Raw genomic sequence first — 21,771 nt, 5'->3', positions numbered from 1 at the left:
CCATCAGATAAAGCATAAAAAGGACTTTAATTTGATACCTAATTCACTTTCATATCTTCAGTATTAAAAAAGTTATGGCCATTCTCTTACTCGGAAATTAGTATCTTGTTCCCTTTTGCTTTTCCATTGACTTAACACAAAAGCTGTGATCGAGGACAGTCAATTGACATAAAAGCCCATAACTTTCTTAAAAAATAAGAGAACTGAATGAAATTTTCAGTTATTATAAATTGAAGCATTCTGAAATAAATATGATACATCTTACTTGGATGACCTGAAATTAAAGCATATAATTAGTTAGTTACCTAATTGTAGCTAATTACAAAATTGACCGTTGTGACGGAAATAGTAATAAACACCCAGACTGCCTTGAAAATTCAAAAATGTGATATTCTCAAGATCAGAACTTTAATATTATTGTATTATATGCTGTAAGTCCGTAACAGATGGGTAAATAAATTACAATTTCTAGCAAAAGACCAGATCTTTATGGAGAAGATCAGTTGCTAGCTGGTACATTGGCATATCATAATCAGTAGCATCATCATACTCCTCAGATTGTAACCAATAAGCAACTCTGTACACCTTGTTTTTCCTCAAATTTTTAATTTTGGCATTGTAAACTACAGGTTTTTGCTCTTCAAACCACGCATGACATGCCTTTCTGCCCACTACTTTCCCATTAAGAATGTCCTGTAGATCATCACATTTGGAGTAGTCCAAATTCGGATAATCTCTGCGAATGCTGTCTAAATCAGTCTCTTTTGCTGGGCATTTGGATTGACAATTTTGCATTTCTTCTTCAGAGACATCTGTTTAAAATGTAAAGAGAAAAAAAAACACTGAACAGTATTAACAGAAACAAGTTATTATTTGCAGTTTTAGAAAAAAAGGTAGAAATGATAAAGTTAAACGCTAAAACAAATAGTAAATACAACAAAAAATTCATATTCATCAGTTTCATCAAGTCAATTAAATTAACTAATCAATCCATCTAAATTCAATTACTAGATCTAAATATCTATTCATTTCTTAACAAAAGGCTAAACATTTTAAATAGCCTAAGTATCCAAATAACAAACTGATCCCATTCGCACAAGAATTCACAGTATAACGTGATTTTTAAATCTCACTTTGTCATGAATTTATGCTAAATGGAAGGAATTTAATGTTTAATTCCCATAAATTAATCCAGAAACATCCACTCTCAAGATAATCAAAATCATTATTTTTCGCACAATACATCTGACTAAAACTGTACTGTGGATATTTAGTATGAAAATATTGATCATGGATAGACTATAACAAAAAATATAGATTATTTAGATGTTCTTATGACATGATTGTGCAAAAAAATAATGAATTTGATTATCTTGAGAATGGATGTTTCTGGATTGTGATCGATTGTAATGTGGCCGCTGCCATGATTTAAGCCCCGATATCGGCCGATTCGTATGGGGGCCTAAATAACATTTTTTCGCATCATTAGATTAAAATGAAGCCACACCAAAAAGCAAGATAATATGTTAAATAAACGACACACCTTTTGTTTTGTCCTGCAATTGCAATCCGTGATGTTGAAGGCGTTAGAAGTCGCGATTATCTTCAATCCAGCGATGCAATCGTCCAGCAAATTTTTTAAAAAGCGCGAACGGAAGCGTGAACGATTTTTCTTCATCAGCTAGCAGCCCGAGGAAATCCCTCTCCGACAACCAAAACAAACCATCATTTTAATCCCGCCCCCCCCTCCCTCAGAACCTCTTGAATCTCACGCACAGGCATCAGGCAGATCTGGAGCGCCACCGATGGTAGGTTTTGTAACAACGCTACTGTATGAAGACTGGGTATCGTTAAAGTATTGGATTGTTATATATGCCCTTGTGGTCAGTGTCGTTTAGCGAAGTAAATCTAGAAGTAAAGCCCAACCAACAAGTTACTCCTGATATCCATCTCTGGTTGACAGGCTGTGCTTAGTCGGGATAGTGCAGGAATCGATGCTGGGATGCTAATATTCAGGGACTATTTCGACAGTGTGGCTGAGAAGCCCAAATGTGTGATTTGCTGATGACTTGAACTAAGTAGAAATAGTTTCCTTGGTGAATATTTGGAATTCTCTACCCAGGAAGGGCTGATGAGGATCATTTATTGATTGCCCAGACAATTTATTGATACATTTATGCCTGACAGAGGAACCAATGAATTTGGGGAGCAGATGAGAAAATAATGTTGAGGTAAAAGTTCAGATCTTATTGCAAGCAGTCCGGGCTTAAGGGTTAAATCTGTTTTCTAGTCCTTCCATTGAAGTTCTTCATTGCAGCCCATTCTTATCATTTTCCTTTCCCCTCTCTCCACAGATGTAACTGTCGCCTACCAGAACGGGTTACCCGTTCTCTCTCTCAATCTACCATCGCGGCGAGAACGTTGTCAGTTCACCCTGAGGCCCATCTCAGACTCTGTTGGGATTTTCCTGAAACAGCTACAGGCGGAGGACAAGGGCATTGACCGAGTGGCCATCTACACTCCAGGTACATCACCAGCCTTGGGAGCCGAACCTGCACACAGTCAACTGGAATGGTTTAGCTTATTTAGTTTAGTTTATAGGTACTGCATGGAAACAGGCCCTTCGGCCCACCGAGTCCGTGCTGACCAGCGATTCCCACACATTTACTCTATCCTACACACACTAGGGCCAATTTACACTTATACTAAGCCAATTAACCTACAATCCTATACGTCTTTGGAGTGTGGGAGGAAACCGAAGATCTTGGAGAAAAACCCACGCGGTCATGGGGAGAACGTATAAATTCCGTACAGATAGCACCCATAGTCGGGATCGAACCCGGTTCTCCGGCGCTGTAAGGCATAAAACTCTACCGCTGCGCCACCATGCCACCCTCTTCAATAGTTACTGACTTAAAGAACATACTCAATTAAAGGCTTATGAAGGAACTGCAGATGCTGGAACAATTGAAGGTGGACAATGTTGGAGAAACTCAGCGGGTGAGGCAGCATCTATGGAGCGAAGGAAGGAGTGACGTTTCGGGTCGAGACCCTTTCTTCAGACTGATTATTATTAATTATAAATGACAGTCCCCTCACTTAATCTTGCCACAAAAAATTATTAAAGTATGAAAGTGAAGTTTGGAATGGAAGCATGGGAGTCTCTTTTCCCTTGTTAATTATTTTTCCGCAGACAGGCAACTTTGCCAGTCTCTAAAGCCAGCAAGTCTCTCATTTTAGCAAAATGTTTCAATACTAGAAATAGGGAATAGACAGAAGGTGGAGCATTGGAGGCGGAAAAAGATTCAAATTTGGGAATGAAAGAAATTTGGCTGATCATCTTGGTAAAAATGTATTTTAAAATTCATCAATTATTAGAATAATAATATTAGAAGCTTAAGGCAAGGTTTACGTTCTGTTCTGAGGACAAGGGGAGATTTCTCTGTCAGAGTCTAAGCTTGCTGTTCAAGCTGCTATGAGTTATGAACACTGATTCTTACGTGGTGCTGGAATATTGATTAGAATACTTCACCAAATCCATGACAATGATGGATGGAAAGCGCAGTAATTCGTGTGGTGTGGTCTGTAGTTAATGTGGTTAAAATGACTGAGCTCCTGGTTCTTTGCACTCTCCTTCAGGTCCCAGCCTCACAAGCAAAAAGAGAAGGAATTGGTGACGTATCTGGTGGAGACCCTTCTTCAGACTTCAGAGACCCGTCTGAGGAAGGGTCTCAACCTGAAACGTCATCCAATCCTTCTCGGCAGAGATTCTGCCTGTCCCGTTGAGTTACTCCAGCATATTGTGTCTAACCCTTTTCTACTGTTGGTATGTGGACAAAAATGCTGGAGAAACTCAGCGGGTGAGGCAGCATCTATGGAGAGAAGGAATAGGCGACGTTTCGGTTGGGGAAGGCAGGAGAAGGGGGGTTGAGAGGGAAAGATAGATCAGCCGTGATTGAACGGCGGAGTAGACTTGATGTGAAATGACTAGGTCTGAAGAAGGGTCTCGTCCCAAAACATCACCCATTCCTTCTCTCCAGAGATGCTGCCTGTCCCGCTGAGTTACTCCAGCTTTTTGTGTCTATCGGCAGAATAGACATGATGGGCCGAATGGCCTAATTCTGCCGCTATAACTTATGAATGCTCGGTGCATACTGCAACCACTTTGCTGCCATGGCCTTAGTCTCCCATGCTTGGTTTGGGATGGCGAGGGTGGAAGGTCTGTCTACTGATTATCGTGCCACCCTGGCATGCCGTGTGCTCTCAACGCTCCATTTCTGTTCCCTCCCGCAGATGGAAATCGAATAGCTGCATCAACAGGAATCGATATTCTACTTCTTGATGACTTCAAGTTAGTGATAAATGATGTGACACACCATGTGCAGCCACCAAAGAGAGGTACGAGATCTGTCCAGGTTGACTTAATTCAACTCATTGCTGGCGATAATCCACATTTAACTCCGCAGCCATCGGCATTCATTCCTGGAGAACCTTGTGCTGACGTCTCAGTTTAAGTTGGAATTTGATACTGTTAAACAGAAAATATATTGGGTTACCTTGTAGGAGTAGTAACAAGCAACATTTTGAAATGAGCTACATAGGCAGATATTGGGGGTGGGTTTAATCCAAACCCTGGTTAAAAAGATAGCTTTATGTAGTATTCTTGGTGGCATGAGGGAATGGAGAAGAGGGTTGGTTTGGAGGGGATACCACACAAAGTGATAGAAACTGAGGGGACACAGGTCAAGAAAGCCAATGCCAAGTTCAACCTTCTAATCAGTGTTGCATCCAGTGACAAAATCCAGGCTGAGATGAGAGTGTGTGATTGCTATAGCAGGAGGTGTTGGCACTAGTTGCCCAATGTAACTATAAGTAGGATTTTCTTCATCATAACTATAACTGGATTGCTATAACTAGCATCTCTCCAAATGGGACTCAGCAGGTCAGGCAACATCTCTGCAAAGAAAAACAGTTAACACATCAGGTGGAAGATCCTTTGTTGGATGTAGGGCCTTCAACCTGTTTCTACTTCCACAGATGCTGCCCAACTAGCCGAGCATTTTCTGTTATAATTTCAGGCTTTCAGAATCTACAAATTTTTGTCTTAGTTTAATTGACAACAACATAGGTCCACACCTCATCTCTGTGGGAGATGGTGTAATGCTCTCATCAAGTTTTCTGAATTCCCCATTGGATTATTTTTGTGACATCGATAGATTGTTGGCCCTTCACACCCAGATTAACCCCAGTCATAACCTTGACGTCGTTGAGGAGTTTAAGAGTGGCCTAGATCTTCCACTTCAGTGCTTCTACTCTGCATGATAGAACTGCTGCGCAGAGCCCTGATTAATTATCACAGGGAAAGTAGCATCATGACCAACATCACAGCACTTGCCCAGTAATGCATTGGTGTCACCCTACACTCTGGGCTATTATGCAGACATCCCTTGGGGGGGGGGGGGGACAAAAATTACAAAGTGCTGGAGTAACTCAGCAGGTCAGGCACCATCTCTGGAGAACACCATCTCCGGATCTGCAGTTCCTACACCGGAGAACACCCACGCGGTCACGGGAAGAACTTACAAACTCCGGGTGCTGTCTGGACGAAGTATGTACGTTCTCCCCGTGAACGCGTGGGTTTTCTCCGAGATCTATGGTTTCCTCCCACACTCCAAAGACGTACGGGGATGTAGGTTAATTGGCTTGGCATATGTAAAAATTGTCCCTAGTGTGTGTAGGATAGTGTTAGTGTGCGGGGATCGTTGGTCGGTGTGGACTCGGTGGGTCAAAGGGCCTGTTACCGCGCTGTATCTCTAAACTAAACTAAACCTATCCAAGTTCTCCAGAGATGCTGCCTGACCCCCTGGATTTCTCCAGGACTACGAGCCCTTTTTGTTGTAAACCAGTTTGGTTTTTTTTGGGTGAGTTCTGCCAATGTGACTGAACTGGCGCAGGTAATATTGGACAGTTGTCGGAAAGCTTTAACTACAGAGCTTAAGGCAATTGCCCTTTCTAGTAGAAAAGTGAAAAACAAACCAACATCTGTGGAAGCTGGAAACCTTAAATCAAAAATAGCAAATACTGGAATTAGTCAGCAGGTTAGGTGCATCTGTGGGAATGGAAACGGTTAACACTTCAGATTGGACACCATTTCATGAGCTGAAAAATAAACAAGAGGCTTGGTAAGCAGCAGGAAAGGGTGGGGAAGGGGGATGTGCCTGGTGTAGACATGTTGTCTGGTAAATGGGAGCAGCTCGGGGGTGTGGACACGGATAAAAGAACATGGATGTGGGAGTTTCAACACTGAAGGCAGGAGAACAAGTCGGGTGGATTTGGCTCGGCAAGTTCTCCACTCCCTGAGAGTTTAAAAACAAGCTGAGCTAACATTACAGATAGAAATGCAAGAAGCAACATCAGATGCTGGTTTGCACCGAAGAGAGACACAAAATGCTGGAGTAACTCCGCGGTCAGGCAGGCAGGGAGAAAATGGAGTATGAAGAAGGTCTCGACCAGAAACGCCACCTATTTCTTTTCTGCAGAGATGCTGCCTGTCCCGCTGAGTTACTCCAGCATTTTGTGTCTATCACAGATAGAGATGATGGATACAGATCTAGAAATCAAGTTACCTGAAGATTTAAAATTCAATATCCAGTCCAGAATGTTACAGCGTGCCAAATGACAGACGAGCATTTATTGCCTTTGCCTGTCGTTTTAATTCCTCTTCCCATTCTAACTCGCATTCTGATCTATCTTTCTGTGGCCACCTCAACTGTCACAGTCAGATCCAACACAACCTTGAGGAGCTTGTGCATTATGCTGGAAAGCTTGGTCGCTGGAAGGAACACCTGGAAGAAAATCAAAGCATAAGTGTGAAGGGTTGTTGATGAAGGCTTTCCTGGGATGGATATATTGGGTCCTCAGGCTGACCAAGGACCCCGACCCGAAACGTCACCGTTCCACATGCGGTCACGGTGGTGCCACAGTAGAGTTGCTGCCTTACAGGAAATGCAGCGCCAGAGACCCGGGTTAGATCCCAACTACGGGTGCTGTCTGCACGGAGTTTGCACGTTCTCCCTGCGACCTGCGTGGGTTTTCTCCGAGATCTTTGGTTTCCTCCCACACTCCAAAAACGTACAGGTTTGTAGGTTAATTGGCTTGGTAAATGTAAAAAATATCCCTAGTGGATGTAGGATGGTGTTAATGTGCGGGTATCGCTCGTCAGTGTGGACCAGGTGGGCTGAAGGATCTGTTTCCGTGCTGTATCTCTAAACTAAACACATATTCCTGAGCTGTGGCCTGACTCACTGAACTACTCCAGCACTTTGTGTCTTCTTTTGTAAACCAGCATCTGCTGTTCCCTTTCCCTGCAATTAGGTTCCCCCACAGTTTATTTGGTTCTGTAAATTATTAATTTCAATGTTTCACAGAGATGCAGCAAGCAAACAGCCTCTGGCCCACTGAGTCCACACCTTTATTAACCACCCAATTACACTAATCCTACATTAATCCCGTTTTTTATTCTCCTACATTGCCATCAACTCTCTAAATTCTACCGGCCACATACAAACTAGGAGTAGCCGATTTACCGACGTGTCTTTGGAAATGTGGGAGGAAACGGAGCATCCAGAGGAAATGGCAAACGTGTAAACTCCATGTAAACAGCATCCAAGGTCCTGATGAACCTGGGACTTTGATGTGGGATTCATGAAGATTATTATTTACTGTTTAGCCAGAGGTAGAAAGGCAATTACACTGAAAGAATTCGACGGCCTGTGGGGAATTTTGAGTGGAGTTGTGTAATGATTCCCATCAAGAATATATCCAACCTGAATTGGCAGCGTTCGTCCAGTGCAGGTGTTTAGGGAGGCTGTTCCTCAGTCAGGCGTGACTGAGCATAATTTTACATTCTGGAGAGCTGTCATGGGTGGGTGAGACTTGGCGCAAAGCAGGCCCGTGCTTAAACTCACCGGAGGAGCAGCTGTGACTGCTCTGTGCCAGGAGAAACCTCTCGGCTGTTGCTCTGCTGTCACCTAGTGTCCGATGGTGCATATTGTGGGCAAGGATCAGAACGGATTCCACTGCCTCTATAGTAGAGTGTCGAGGCAAGTCTAGTTTATTGTCATCAATAAACTTGATCTATTGTGTCAATGGTACATTATTGTTACATATACCTAGGCACAGTGATTTTATTTCAGCATGCAGTTCTGTAACGATCTACTATACTCTCCTCCATGACACACTGGTCACCCTGAGGAGTATCTGCAGCAACAGACTAGTTCCACCAAGATGCAGTACAGAACGCCACAGGAGATCCTTTTCCCCTGTGGCTATCAAACTGTATAAATCCCCCCCCCTTCTGTCATGGGGTCGACTGACTCCCCCTACCCCACCCACCCCCAATCTTTACACATCCTCAATCCTTTCCACTCCTCACTTTAATTTCAAGTTTTATGACTATAGGCAGACTAATTTCCCTCCTGGGATAAATAAAGTTCTATCGTATCATATCGTATATTGGGCACAATCATACTTAAATAGACAAAATGATGGAGTAACTCAGCGGGTCAGGCAGCACCTCAGGAGAACGTGGATAGGTGATGTCTCGGGTCCAGAGGACATGGGTTTAAGGTGAAGGGGAATAGATTTAATAGGAATCTGCGGGGTAACTTTTTCGCACAAAGGGTGATGGGGATATGGAACAACCTGCCAGAGGAGGTAGTTGAGGCAGGGACTATCCCAACGTTTAAGAAACAGGTAGACTGGTGGACGGATATGGGCCAAACGCGGGCAGGTGGGACTAGTGTAGCTGGGACATTGGCCAGTGTGGGCAAGTTGGGCCGAAGGGCCTGTTTCCATGCTGTATCACTCTATGACTAAAGGAACATGTTCCTGATTCTCCTCTGCAAGTAGGCATTGTGACACTGTTCAATTTGCCTATTTCTTACGATTTATGCTGATTCTGTGTAGTCCCATTCCTTCACTTATTGCTGTACAATTTATTCTCTTATACATGCCCATCCATTGCCTTTCAATTCACCTGCCACACAGCTACACAGGCGACCAATAAGCATGTGTTTATTGTTACATTTTGCAGAGAAGCTGAGTCATGAAAATGCAACGTCAATGAATGATGTTAAAATCCTCGTGCAGCATCTCTTCACCACCTTGCGCGTTGAGGAGCACCAGCTGAAAAAGGAACAGGATCTGAAGAGGCGTGTGGAGAATCTCAACGCTCAGATTGAGCCGCTTGAGAAAGTGAGTGACCTCCTGCATCACATGTGTGTGGGCCACCAACTATTAAACTCCCTGCTCACACATGAGGCTTTGCCTAGAGAGTCAGAGTGGGGGTCAACATCAGAGTTAGAGCTATGTAGAACAAGAATAATGCAGTGATCATAGGTGAGTCTAACCTGGCGGAATCCTATTTGCTTTAATTAATAAGTCTGGCTGCACAGTGGCAGAGTTGCTGCCTTACAGCGCCAGAGTCCCGGGTTCGATCCCAACTACGGGCACTGTCTGTATGGAGTTTGTACGCTCTCCCTGTGACCTGCATGGGTTTTCTCCGGGAGCTCCGGTTTCCTCCCACACTCCAAAGTCATAATTGTTAAAACTGTCCCTAGTGTCGGATAGCGTTAATGAGCGGGTTGGTGTGGACTCAGTGGGCTGAAGGGCTTGTTTCCGTGCTGTATCTCTAAACTAAACTAGACTGGGGGTGGGGGGATCAGGATGAATCCTGAACTTGTGCTGAGTTCCCTTTTGTCTGTATAATTATTTGATTAGATGAAGTAAGTCCTATTGCCTGTTCTACAGTGGATGTAATTGCTCACTAAAGTCCTCTCGGGAAGGTAGATTCACCCTTGCACACTATAGCTCTCACTCCCGGTCTCCCATTTTGCTCTGAAGATGGACACAAAAAGCTGGAGAGACCACAAAAAGACTCCAGTCCGAAGAAGGATCTCGAACCCGAAACGTCACCCATTCCTTCTCTCCAGAGATGCTGCCTGTCCCGCTGAGTCACTCCAGCTTTTTTTGTGTCTACCTTCGGTTTTACCAGCATCTGCAGTTCCTCCCGACACGCTTCCCGTTTTACTCTTGCAGGTCAAGTTGGAGTTGGACAGGAAGGCGGAGAAGCGATCGACCTGGGTCCTGTGGGGCGGGATGGCCTTCATGGCCACCCAGTTTGGGATCCTGGCACGCCTCACCTGGTGGGAATATTCCTGGGACATAATGGAACCGGTCACCTACTTTATCACTTACGGCAGCGCAATGGCGATGTACGCATATTTCGTCATCACACGGCAGGTAGGATCAAGCCCTGTGAGGCATCTTTCATTGTTCACCTTGTATGGTTCAACCTTCAGCAAAATATAATTCCAGCAGTCTTCTGGAAAATAGTGAGGAATCTTACATCTAGGTGGTTTGACCCATCTGCTCCATGTCTCATTGCATCAGCAATTTTTATTTCTTTTTTTAATTATTATTTTTATTAGAAGCAATTGTACTAGAATAAAACATTCGGCTTGTAAAATTATACAATTATTGTACAGCTTCAATTTTGACCTTTTAACCTGAAAATGAGAGAAAAGAAGGAAAAAGTGAAAAGTGAAAAGATAGGACCCCGACTACCAAAGTAGTGTGGCCAAAGAGTGAGAGAGGAAAAGGAAAAAAAAAGAAAAAAGTGGAGATATACCTGCCCCTGGTCCCCCCCCCCCACCCACCTCACCTAACCCATAGTTGGATTTAAATCCAAAGTTGTGTTGCACCATACTATCCTTGTAAGAATTCGGTAAAGGGTGTCCATGTCTTGAAAAATTGATCTGTTTTTTTTTGCTTCTGCAAATCTGAATGAACAATTTCTCAGGGGGTTGGCGGTCATGTCTTTTCCTGAAAGAGCGGCAGTGGAGGTAACAATCTTTCCCTGCCCGGACTTGCTTTTGTAGGTCAGTTCCTACTTAGGTTGGCCGTAGCTGATGTGATCTTTCCATCATTGTAACTAGGGTGTAAGTGGCAGCATAGATCAATGTAACATGGAGAAAGATAAAATGATGGAGTAACTCAGCGGGACAGGCAGCATCCCTGGAGAGACCGAGTGGGTCGAGAGGGCCTGGAGCAACACAGTGGCTCAGACAACCCGAAACATTGTCTATCCATTCCCTCCACAGATGTTGCCTGACCCATGTGTTCCTCCAGCACTTTGTATTTTGCTCAAGATTCCAGCATTTGCAGTTTCTTGTGTCTCTATTTATTGACAACACCAATCAAACATTGAGTGACGTATGGGTCAGATAACGTTTCCTTTAAGTGATTTATCATACAACAAAGTCTGTTTTCTCAGACACCAATCCATTTATCGATTGGCAAGAGCAAAAGGTACAGAATCCCCTTCCAATAACAGTCAGGTAGTTTCCTCAGAAAAAATATGCAAAGAATAAAATGTAATTATAGATAAATTGGGCACACAAAATTAATCACATCTGGTGCAAGTAACAGATTATATGAGGAATTTGCCTAAATGTTGGCCTCAAGCTGGTTATAGTATTGTCACCATGTGCAGTCATCTTAAAATGGTGAGATGTCCTGAAAATGTAACAAATGCAAATTAATTTTTGGTATGTGGGTAATGGTTGAATCGGTTAAGCATTCACCGACCCCTATATCCACAACATCTGCTACTTTAGAGATCTGTGATTTGTACTTGTAAAGTTTTACCACACAATATCTTTCCACTTTCTCCAATTGCAGTATTCCCTTCTTCTTCTTATCGAGTCCACATACAAGATTAGAGGTTGTTCAGCCAGTTGACCACACTTCTCGGCATCTGCATACAATGGTGTCTTGTCTTGTTGCTTCTTGTGCATGGTGGTGGAAAGATTGGTGGAAACAGGGCCGCGACGTGAATGCTCTTTCCTTGACCCCCATAGTATTCCCTTGGGAATACTGTAATATCTTGGAGTTCAAGTCATTTGAGTTTGTGATGGGTTGAGGAGGAATGTTGGTTGCTGGGATTTTACTCGCATGCCCCAGTATAAGTGATGGGAAGCAGAATTGGGCCATTCCGCCCATCAAGTCTACTCCGCCATTCAATCGTGGCTGATCTATCTCTCCTGCCTCATCCCAATCTCCCGCCTTCTCTCCATAACCCCTGACTCCTTTCATCTTTGTCAAGGCCACATTGTTGTCATATCGTGAAACAGCAGTTGAACAATGTATGATCTTTGCTAAATATTAATAATAATAATGGATGGGATTTATATAGCGCCTTTCTAATACTCAAGCCAGCAGTTTGACCCATTGTGTCAATGCCTGCTATGTGATGTTATTCACAACACCCCCATCATTTTATTACCTGCTGCTGCTTGTTCAGCTCTGTTCTGAAAATTATTATCGGATCGGCTTCCACCGCTAGTTTAGCCTCCCAGATCACGGTGCTTCAAACAAAATGTTTTCACATTTCACCTTTTCGTTCATTAGCCAATTAAACCTGTAATTTCTGTTTACAATCCTACCTGTTGATTTAAAGTCTGTCTGTCTCTCTGTGCCTTGACTGACACTTCATCACTATCCCTCCACAGGAGTACATTTACCCTGACGCCAGAGATAGACAATACTTGCATTTCTTCCACAAAGGAGCCAAAAAGACGAAATTTGACATTGAAAAATACAACAGACTCAAGGACGACATTGCTCAGGTAAAGTAGCGGTTGCTGCAGAAACCAGTTTTCAGTTCAATGGTGTGTGTAAGCCACAATGACATGCACACAGCAGCAGATGACTCACTACAGGGGATAAATGGACTACCTCACAGTGTTAGCTGGTGCGTGGCCATGTGTACGTTCACTGTAATTGGGAGGATGAACTTGAGGCAGCAGTGCAGAGCAATCTTAAACAAAGAAGGGTCTCAACCCGTCACCTATTCCTTCGCTCCATAGATCCTGCCTCACCTGCTGAGTTTCTCCAGCATTTTTGTCGACTTTCGATTTTTCCAGCATCTGCAGTTCTTTCTTAAACTCTTAAGCAAAGGATCGTCCCATTTCTTCACTGACGTCCTTGGCCAGAGTCAGGCCATGTGCAAACCTGAACAATTGGGGCTCATTCTCAGCTTGGGGAGCTTACAACACAATGCTATGAACATTGAATTTCCCAATTTCGATGTAATACGCCCCCTGTTCCCACCTGGGTGTGTACACGTTCCTCCCACAACCCCAGTCACCTGGCTCCTTTCCACTCCTCATCCAAGTCCCACTTTTCCCTTTTACGTCCACTCTTCCCCTTCCCCTCTCATCCCCTTCCACTAACATATCTCCCCTCAGCTTTACTTTCCACGCTATCCATGTCAATATTATCTCCCTTATCATGAGGTTTTTTTTTTTCAGTTCTGCAAAAACCTTAGATGCAGGACCTTATCGAATGTCTTTTGAAAATCGTAGTACATTCACCGGCTCCCCTTCATCCACAACATCTGCTACTTTGGAGAACTTCAATAAGTTGGGTGCATATAATAAATAATAATACATTTTATTTGCGGGCGCCTTTCAAAGTCTCAAGGACACCTTACAGAAATTAACAAGAGAGAAAAAACATATAGTCGGAGTAAAATAAATAATAAGGACATCTCCAATACACAAATTAAAGACAGAATTCGCTCCAAAGACAAAAAATCAAAAACACAATGTGAAGAGAGAGCAGCGGCAGCTAAAGCGCGCCAGCGTCCACTCCCCCTTCCGACAGCCATCTTGGACACAAACTAACATATTCACATTACACACAAAAAATCATCCCCCCACAATGGATACCACTGTGGGGGAAGGCACAATGTCCAGTCCCCATCCCCAGTTCTCCCAAAGTCAGGCCTATTGAGGCCCCCGCTATTGCATTTACGGAGGCCCGATGTTCCTGGCCGTTCTGGCCGGGTGCTGATTGCCCCGGCGTCGGGAGAGTCCTTTCAGCGGCTGGGCCACCTGGAACGGCCGCTTCCTAACTGGGGACCGCGGCTTCCGAAGCTGACAAGGCCGTGCCGGTTTGGAGCTCCCAGGCTCCCGATGTTAAAGTCGGCGCCGCCCGCTCCACTCCGCAGACCCGCAGCCCGGAGGTGTTGATCTCGGCGGTCACAGCTCACCGGAGCTCAAGCGCGGCGACCCAGGCAAGGCATCGCCCGCTCCGCTCCACGAAAGCGCTCCAGCGCTGTGCCGCCACCGAAGCCGAGGTGCTGGGTGGTCCCCGCCGGGAAACGGCGCTCCACGCCCGCTGGTAGGCCACGAGGACGGGTCGACGGGGCAGCCCGGAGAAAAAATTGAATATGGTTAACAATTCTTTATAAAACTCGATGGTTCTTTGCTGTGATAATTAGCCAAGTATCACCAGGAGGGTTTGGGCCACATTTTCAAAAGCTTGCATCCTGACTTGAAAGAACACTGAATTTTCAGAGTTTAAGACTGCAAGAGGATACAGAGGAAGGCCATGCTGATAGAGGGAGCTGGAGGGGGAGTAGTGAGGTGTCGCTGGTCCGAAGGCAGAACGCACAGTGGTGATGGGCCCACATATTGGATCAAAATATTGGGATATCTAGAATCTAGAAGTTGTAGATGAGGATAGGCTGGGAGTAGTAGATTTGGACAATGTAATTGAGTTTTATAGTGAAATGGAACCATGATCTGATGCTTAAATTTGGGTTGTGAATGGATTTGGTCAGAGAGAGATGGCGAGTAAGATGTTTCTGGGCATGGAGTTTGTGATGGGGTTCAGCATTCATGGTTTTAATCTTCTCGTTATTAAGTTGGAAGGAGTTTCATTTTATCCGGAATATGTGCAGAACAGAGGAAATATCACCGTGAAGAGATTGAGAGAAATTATTTTGGGACTTCAGTACATCCAGGGTTGGAAACGGGATTACATATTTGTGACTTCGCCCTTTTTATGGCATTGATTTGATTTATCCAAGCAGCGGGGAGGGTTTTGTTTTTTGAGGAATGGATGTGTCCATAGAAATTTAAATATGGGCAGCTCGGTGACGGAGCGGTAGAGTTGCTGCCTTACAGCGCCAGAGACCTGGGTGAGATCCTGATTGTTGGTGCTGTCTGTACGGAGTTTGTACGTTCCTTCCGTGACCTGTGTGGGTTTTCTCTTATATCTTCGTTTTTCCTCCCACTCTCCAAAGACGTACAGGTTTGTTGGTGAATTGGCTTGGTATAAATGTAAATTGTCCCTTGTCTGTGTCGGATAGTGCTAGTGTGCAGGGATCGCTGCTTGGTGTGAACTCGGTGGGCTGAAGGACCTGTTTCCGCGCTGTATCTCTGAACTAAACGGAACATCTGGTGACATTTTGGGTTGAGACCCTTCTTCAGACGGGCAGTCTCGACCCGAAACGCCACCCATTCCTTCTCTCCAGAGATGCTGCCTGCCCCGCTGAGTTACCCCAGCATTTTGTGTCTATCTTCGGTTTAAACCAGCATCTGCAGTTCCTTCCTACACTAACCATCTGGTGACACTGGTGAATTCTGCATTTCAGGCCGAGTTGGACTTGAAGCGTCTCCGAGATCCACTCCAGCTCCATCTCCCCATCCAGCCCGTCAGTGACCAAGAGTGAGGAATGCCAGAGGTGACGCCCCCACCCCCACCCCCTACCCCCACCCCCACCCTGTCCCCGCCACTCCCACCCACCAACCCGAGGAATGTCTGGACACGCTAACACCACGGCGCTCTTCACCTGATCAACAACCAAACCTCTGCGGGTCCTCGAGATCCTACTGGCAGTGGGGAAGGAGTTTGAAATCATGTTGAGATGTGCATCGGGTACATTGGGGAATCTGATCATGCAGAACGGACAGTATGCATCTCCAACTGATGGCGCCAGGGCAGATTGGGATGCACGTTTCCTCTGTTTTTTTTAAAAGAATACATTTATTGACACCATTTATTTTACTGTTTTATTCTGATTTTGTGCAGATTTTACAAACTATCAATTCATTTGACATTGCTGCACTCAATGACTATGATTAAGGGGAGAATTGTTGTACGAATGAGCTGTGTAACTCTGACAATAAATAACTACCACAACTGTTTTGGAACTAATTGGGTCTTGCATTTGGTCACTGGGTTAAATGGTTTTGTTCTTCTGGTTTCATGGACTATTGGTACAGAAAGGTGTGTTTTGTTTTTTTTTAACCTGGGTTTGTCTGCTCTTCATGGGTGATTCTGGAGATGCCGCATCAATGCATTTCTCCTTGTGAAAGTTGTGTCTGTCCTTTCCCAGTGAGATCCAGGGCTTGTAGCTGTTTTAGCACACAGGCAGTGAATACCTCCAAGAGGTCATGATGTGTTCTTGAACCTTAAGCAATGATTTACTCTGAATGGAATGAATCTTATTAAACTTGTTAATTTCCCCCTTTACACATCCCTGCTTCACAGCAAGTTGTTTAAGAAGGAACTGCAGATGCTGGAAAATCGAAGGTAGACAAAAGCGCTGGAGAAACTCAGCGGGTGCGGCAGCATCTATGGAGCGAAGGAAATAGGCAACGTTTCGGGTTTCGGCCCGAAACGTTGCCTATTTCCCTTCGCTCCATAGATGCTGCCGCACCCGCTGAGTTTCCCCAGCACTTTTGTCTACCTGTTTCACAGCAAGTTGCTTCTCACACCTCCAATGTACAACTCTTTAATTTGGCCCAGCGGATGTGGGTCGCAGGAACAAGTCTTTCGAATGTGACACATTGTTCAGGCCAGCAGTGGCCAGCTAAATGAGGAATGGTGCAGAAAATTTAAGCTGCAGTTATACCTCTGTATACATCTCCCGACTCAAAATGTTTGCTTAGGTCAAATGCATTTATTTTTAATTAAACGGATAATGAGCCCCTTTGAAGAGGTATTTGTTGTCTGCTGTCTTATTTTTCCACACACAAAGAACAGAAGATGTCACTGTTAACTGTACTTGTTAAAATTTGCAGAGGAGCCAACCCCTTGGGGAGTTTGTATATTAACACACTAGCTCTTTGAACGGGGAGCTAGATTCACTAGGCAGCCTATAGTGAGTGAAGAGTGATCCATATAGAATGCATGATGCATTACTGTTACTGTAGGAGTTGCACCATGGAAGTATGTTGCATGATTTCCCTGTTAGACAGGGATTCAAATACCTCTGAGCTGTATTGCGACAACTGAGTCGCAATTGCATGTTCTCTTTATAATATTTGTACAGACAGGAATATCTTGTCGATCACTGTGACTTTTAAGGTTGTTACCAAAATGGGAACCATGAAAGCCTAAGTTGTATACAACACTACTGAAGATCATGTGGGTATCATTCTGGATGGGCCTATTTAGATAATGCTAGGTAGTTTGATCTCATCCATATCAAATATGTGGCATGATTTTTCAGGCAGATTACACAGGCGGTAAATGCTTTTTGCGAACTTAAGTACTGTACTCATGAATTCTGCGCAAGAATATTGAAGGTAATAATGTTTTTTTTCAGGAGCATTGTAGATGTAAATGGTGCGTTGGTGGCTTTATGCAGCAGCACACCAATCTTCTCCTTGTTAGCAGAAGAACAGCAATACAAAAGCCAAATGCTGTTAGTAGATGGAAATCTGGAAAGCAGATATTCTGCAAGTCACCAGTGGAGAGAGAAGTAGAGTGAAGAATATCAGGTCAATGCTTTTGAGCTAACGAATCTATAACTGAGTGTTGACTTAGCAAACTGCAACACTGACCCAGCTAAAAGAGCAATGCCAGGACACACAGCCAGTTTCCATTATGCCCACTCCCTGCGAATAGAATGTGCACCTAGGTCTCCAGGGGTGAAGGGCAGTGATTGAGACCAGTGCCTTAGCTTCACCACCCAGCCTGAGGAACCCTGAGTGAATGTGATGCACTGATTGTATCAAATGCATGAACCAGGCCCTGGGAAACTGTCGTAAAGTGCATGGGAGTAAAAACCCTTTGGAGGGCATAAATGCAGAAGCCCAAAGGGCTATTGGGGCATGGCTGTCTTTTTATTTTTAAAAGAGTGCCGTAGACAAGTTGAAGGTCTCGCAGGCGTTCATTTAATGTGGCTGTATGCATTTTATATACGTGTGCAAGAGAAATATAATAGCACAGATGGTGTTTCATACATGTGGGTGTACTTGGAAATCTGTGCACCATTTTGCCATATGTGGCAAGATATGACATTATTGGACCTCTGCCCTTACTGGACACAGCAAGGTATCAGGGATGTTCACACAAGTGGCACAGGAGGATTTGGCTGAATTCCCACTACATTCAGCACCATACTTGAATTTCCAGTTCCTTACAGGGGGGGGTTTAATTTGTTTGTAGCTTTTAGAATACTCCTGTGTTTTCTATCATGTAACACTTGCAGAGATGCTCTTGTGTAACTTTCTAATGCTGAATATTATGAAGCAAAATCTTAGGAATGTATCAAACCACAGACCATTTCTTAATTGACACTGTTTACTGAATAAATTGCAAAAAGAAAACCGCTCGATTTTGCAGTGTTACTTTCTTTGAGAGATTGCTAGTCAGGCTTCAAGTCCTTTGTGTTTTAATTCTTCCCATGAGCTTGGATTGCGCTGAATACAAGCTAGAAATGACATCGAAGATAGACACAAAATGCTGGAGTAACTCAACAGGTCAGGCAGACTAGTCTGAAGAAGGGTCTCGACCCGAAACGTCACCTGTTCCTTTTCTCCAGAGATGCTGCCTGACCCGCTGAGTTACTCCAGCATTTTGTGTCTATCTTTGGTGTAAACCAGCATCTGCAGTTCCTTTCTACAAATCAGGATTTCCAAATGGATAGTGGGTATCTGTGTTTTATTGTACTGCCAAACAACATTCTTCCATTGGGCTCTTTTCCCCATGTGGCATTGTTTGTGCACCTTTTAGCTTATTAACAAAATAAAAATGAAGTACATTTTTCACTTGTTATTTAACATTTTTCACATCCACAGGACAGTACTATTGATGGGATAATTAAAATGTCACTGGAGTAGGAACTGCGATGACTACAATCAATATTTATAATCGCCAGGAGATCTGATTATCATAATTTTGGTAGATTGGTAGATGAATATTGGGCAAAACATTGGGAGAACTTGGTGCTGTGGGATCTGTTGACTTCACCTGTGGAGGTAAACTGTGCTTCAGCTTATATCTGATCCAAATGTACAGCGTGATTGTGTGCAAACTTTGTCGCCCTTTAGGTGGTGACTCTTTGCATACGTCGGGTATGCAAGACAAAGAATATCACTGTGACTTTGACACCTGGCAATAAAGTATCAGTCATTCCATCATTCAAACTGTAATGGATATAAAATCATTCATTGCCTTTTTCATTGCTTATTAAGGTGAGAGCGTTTGCGGTTTACTAAGTTTCTGTGAATGTTCAGATCGGCATTCTCTTAACGGCCTTTGAATTAAGCAGAGTTCCTGTCACTTCAAAGGCTTCAGCGCTTTTTCCAGAGTTCTGCTGCACTCTTCCTAAACGGGATTCTTCCTGGCTCACACTTTGATAAGCATGTCCTCGGGAATGAAAATTCCCCAAAAAATAGCAGATGCTTGAAACGGGAATTAAAAACAGAAAATCAGAAACTCTCAGCCACTTGGGATGTAGTTAATTAATGAAATGTTTTCAATCTGAAACAGTAACTTTTATTTTTCTTCGCCCAGTTGCTGCCTGACCTGCATAGTGTTTCCAGAATGGCCTTGGGATTTTTCTTTGTGCGTTTTCAGTCTAGGCTTTAACACTTCCTTTAACTATCACGGTCGATTTTGCAGCTGCAGAGAATTGTACCAAGGAGATTGCAGGAGATGCCACTTCAAGAAAAATAGTGATCAATCAGCTTTGCAAAAGGCAACATTGCTCTGTGGGAGTCAAGGGCAGTGGAACAACTGCTTTAAGTCAAAGCCCTGCCATTCAGGAAGGAAGTGAGAACACATCTCCCCAAGCAAAGAATGGTATAGCTCAACCTCCACATAATAACTGTGTGTAAGTCCAATTAATTGTGCATTTATCTTTATGGCATCAAGCTGGAAAGGGTGCAGAGAGGGTGTTGTCAGGATTTGAGGGCATGAGTCGTCGGGAGAGATTGAGCAGACTGGGACTTTATTTCTTCGAGTGTAGGAGGACGAGGGGTGATCTTATAGAGTGTGTAAGATCATCAGGAGAATAGATATGGTAAATGCATAGTTTTTTACCCAGGCTAGGGGATTCAAGAACCAGAGGATATGAGTTTAAAGTGGGAGGGAAAAGATGTATTAGCAAACTGGGGGGCAACTTTTTCACACAAAGGGTGGAGGATATATTGAACATACCACCAGAGGAGGTAGTTGAGGCAGCTATATTAACAGCATTTAAAATATATTTTGACAAGTACATGGACAGGAAAGGTTTAGAAGGATACACGCCAAATGCAGGCGGGTGGGTCTAATGTAGATGGGGCATCTTGGTTGACATGGGCAAGTTGGGCCAAAAGGCCTGTTTCCATGCTCGATGACTGAATCGTGTCCAAATTTGTTGAGAGGGTCAGATATAAATAATCAATATTGTTCAGATCTCTATTAGTAAGCGATGAGCATGCCAAAAAAGGAAATTCAGTCCCAGTAAAAATAGAATTTATAATTATTTTTTGGGAAATAAATTTGTAAGTCCTTTATTATGCATAGCTCAATTTAATCAAGTCCTGAAATACCTTAAATTATATCGGGTTCAATAAAAAGAGCAATATTGTATAAAATTGAGATTATACAGATCTTAATTGGAAGGTGCAAAAATTCAAGAGAGATGATAAAATACAAGCCTGTGTGAGAAACTGCAAACATAATATATTAGAACAATAGAGACGAGGAAGAGATTCAAGTGTGTACAATTATATTAGGTTATTATTGTCACATGCTGCAAGAAAGGTTATTTTGCATGTTATCCTGACAATTCAAACTATGGTATATGTGTAGGAAGGAACTGCAGATGCTGGCTTGAACTGAAGATAAACACAAAATGCTGGAGTAACTCAGCGGGACAGGCTGCATCGCTGGAGAGAAGGAATGGGTGATGTCTTGGGTCAAGGCTCGAAGACCAGTCTGAAGAAGAGTCTCGACCTGAAACGTCGCCCATTCCTTCTCTCCAGAGATGCTGCCTGTCCCGCTGAGTTATTCCAGCATTTTGTGTCTATCTTCAATTCAAACTAGACGTGAGTCCAGTCATACATAAGTAAAAGAGTGAAACAAATGTAAGTAGATCGTCTTCTGGGACAGCACATGGTAGAGCTGCTGCTTCACAGCGTCAGAGACTTGGGTTCGATCCTGACCTCGGGTGCTGTCTGCACGATGTGTGCACATTCTACCTGTGACCATGGGAGTTTCCTCCAGGTGCTCTAGTCCCAAAGACGTGTGGGTTTGTTGGTTAAGTTGGTCTCTGTAAATTGCCCCTTGTGTGTAGGGAGTGGATTTGAACGTGGATAGTACAGAACTAGTGTGAAGGGGTGATCGATGATCTGCGTGCACTTGGTGGGCTGAAGGGTCTCTTTCAATGCTGTATCTCTAAACTAAGCTAATTGAAATGAGGTGCAAGAGATTAGATAAAAGTATATTCTGAAATTCATGAAGCTGGAAATCCGAACCGTAAGCAGAATATACTTGAAGCACTCAGCAGGTCAGCCAGTGCCTATGGAAACAGTGTTATTGTTTCAGGTTGACTACATCTGTGCCAGCACTCGGAGTAGTTAATCCCATTTAGTTCCTTGTGTTTTATCCTCTCTCACAAGGCCATCTACTCTACCCAAG

At 43.7% G+C, this 21,771-nt stretch overlaps 1 protein-coding gene across 2 annotated transcripts in view; it reads left to right on the top strand.

The window, feature by feature from the left end:
- mcu (mitochondrial calcium uniporter) overlaps positions 1-18,472 on the top strand; it is a 107,973-nt gene extending 89,501 nt beyond the window's left edge. For both annotated transcript variants that reach the window (XM_033012420.1, XM_033012421.1), the window contains 6 exons: positions 2,355-2,525; positions 4,294-4,398; positions 9,095-9,255; positions 10,099-10,302; positions 12,573-12,689; positions 15,506-18,472. In XM_033012420.1, the coding sequence (XP_032868311.1) occupies positions 2,355-2,525; positions 4,294-4,398; positions 9,095-9,255; positions 10,099-10,302; positions 12,573-12,689; positions 15,506-15,583 (836 nt within the window). In that variant the 3' untranslated portion in view covers positions 15,584-18,472. The remainder of the gene's footprint in view (positions 1-2,354; positions 2,526-4,293; positions 4,399-9,094; positions 9,256-10,098; positions 10,303-12,572; positions 12,690-15,505) is intronic.
- Positions 18,473-21,771: the final 3,299 nt, after the last annotated feature.

The sequence above is a fragment of the Amblyraja radiata genome, chromosome 37 (assembly GCF_010909765.2).
Source record: "Amblyraja radiata isolate CabotCenter1 chromosome 37, sAmbRad1.1.pri, whole genome shotgun sequence".
Taxonomy (NCBI): Eukaryota; Metazoa; Chordata; class Chondrichthyes; order Rajiformes; family Rajidae; genus Amblyraja; species Amblyraja radiata.
The sequence above is the reverse complement of the archived record's forward strand: the minus strand, read 5'-3'. Positions and strand labels throughout refer to the sequence as shown.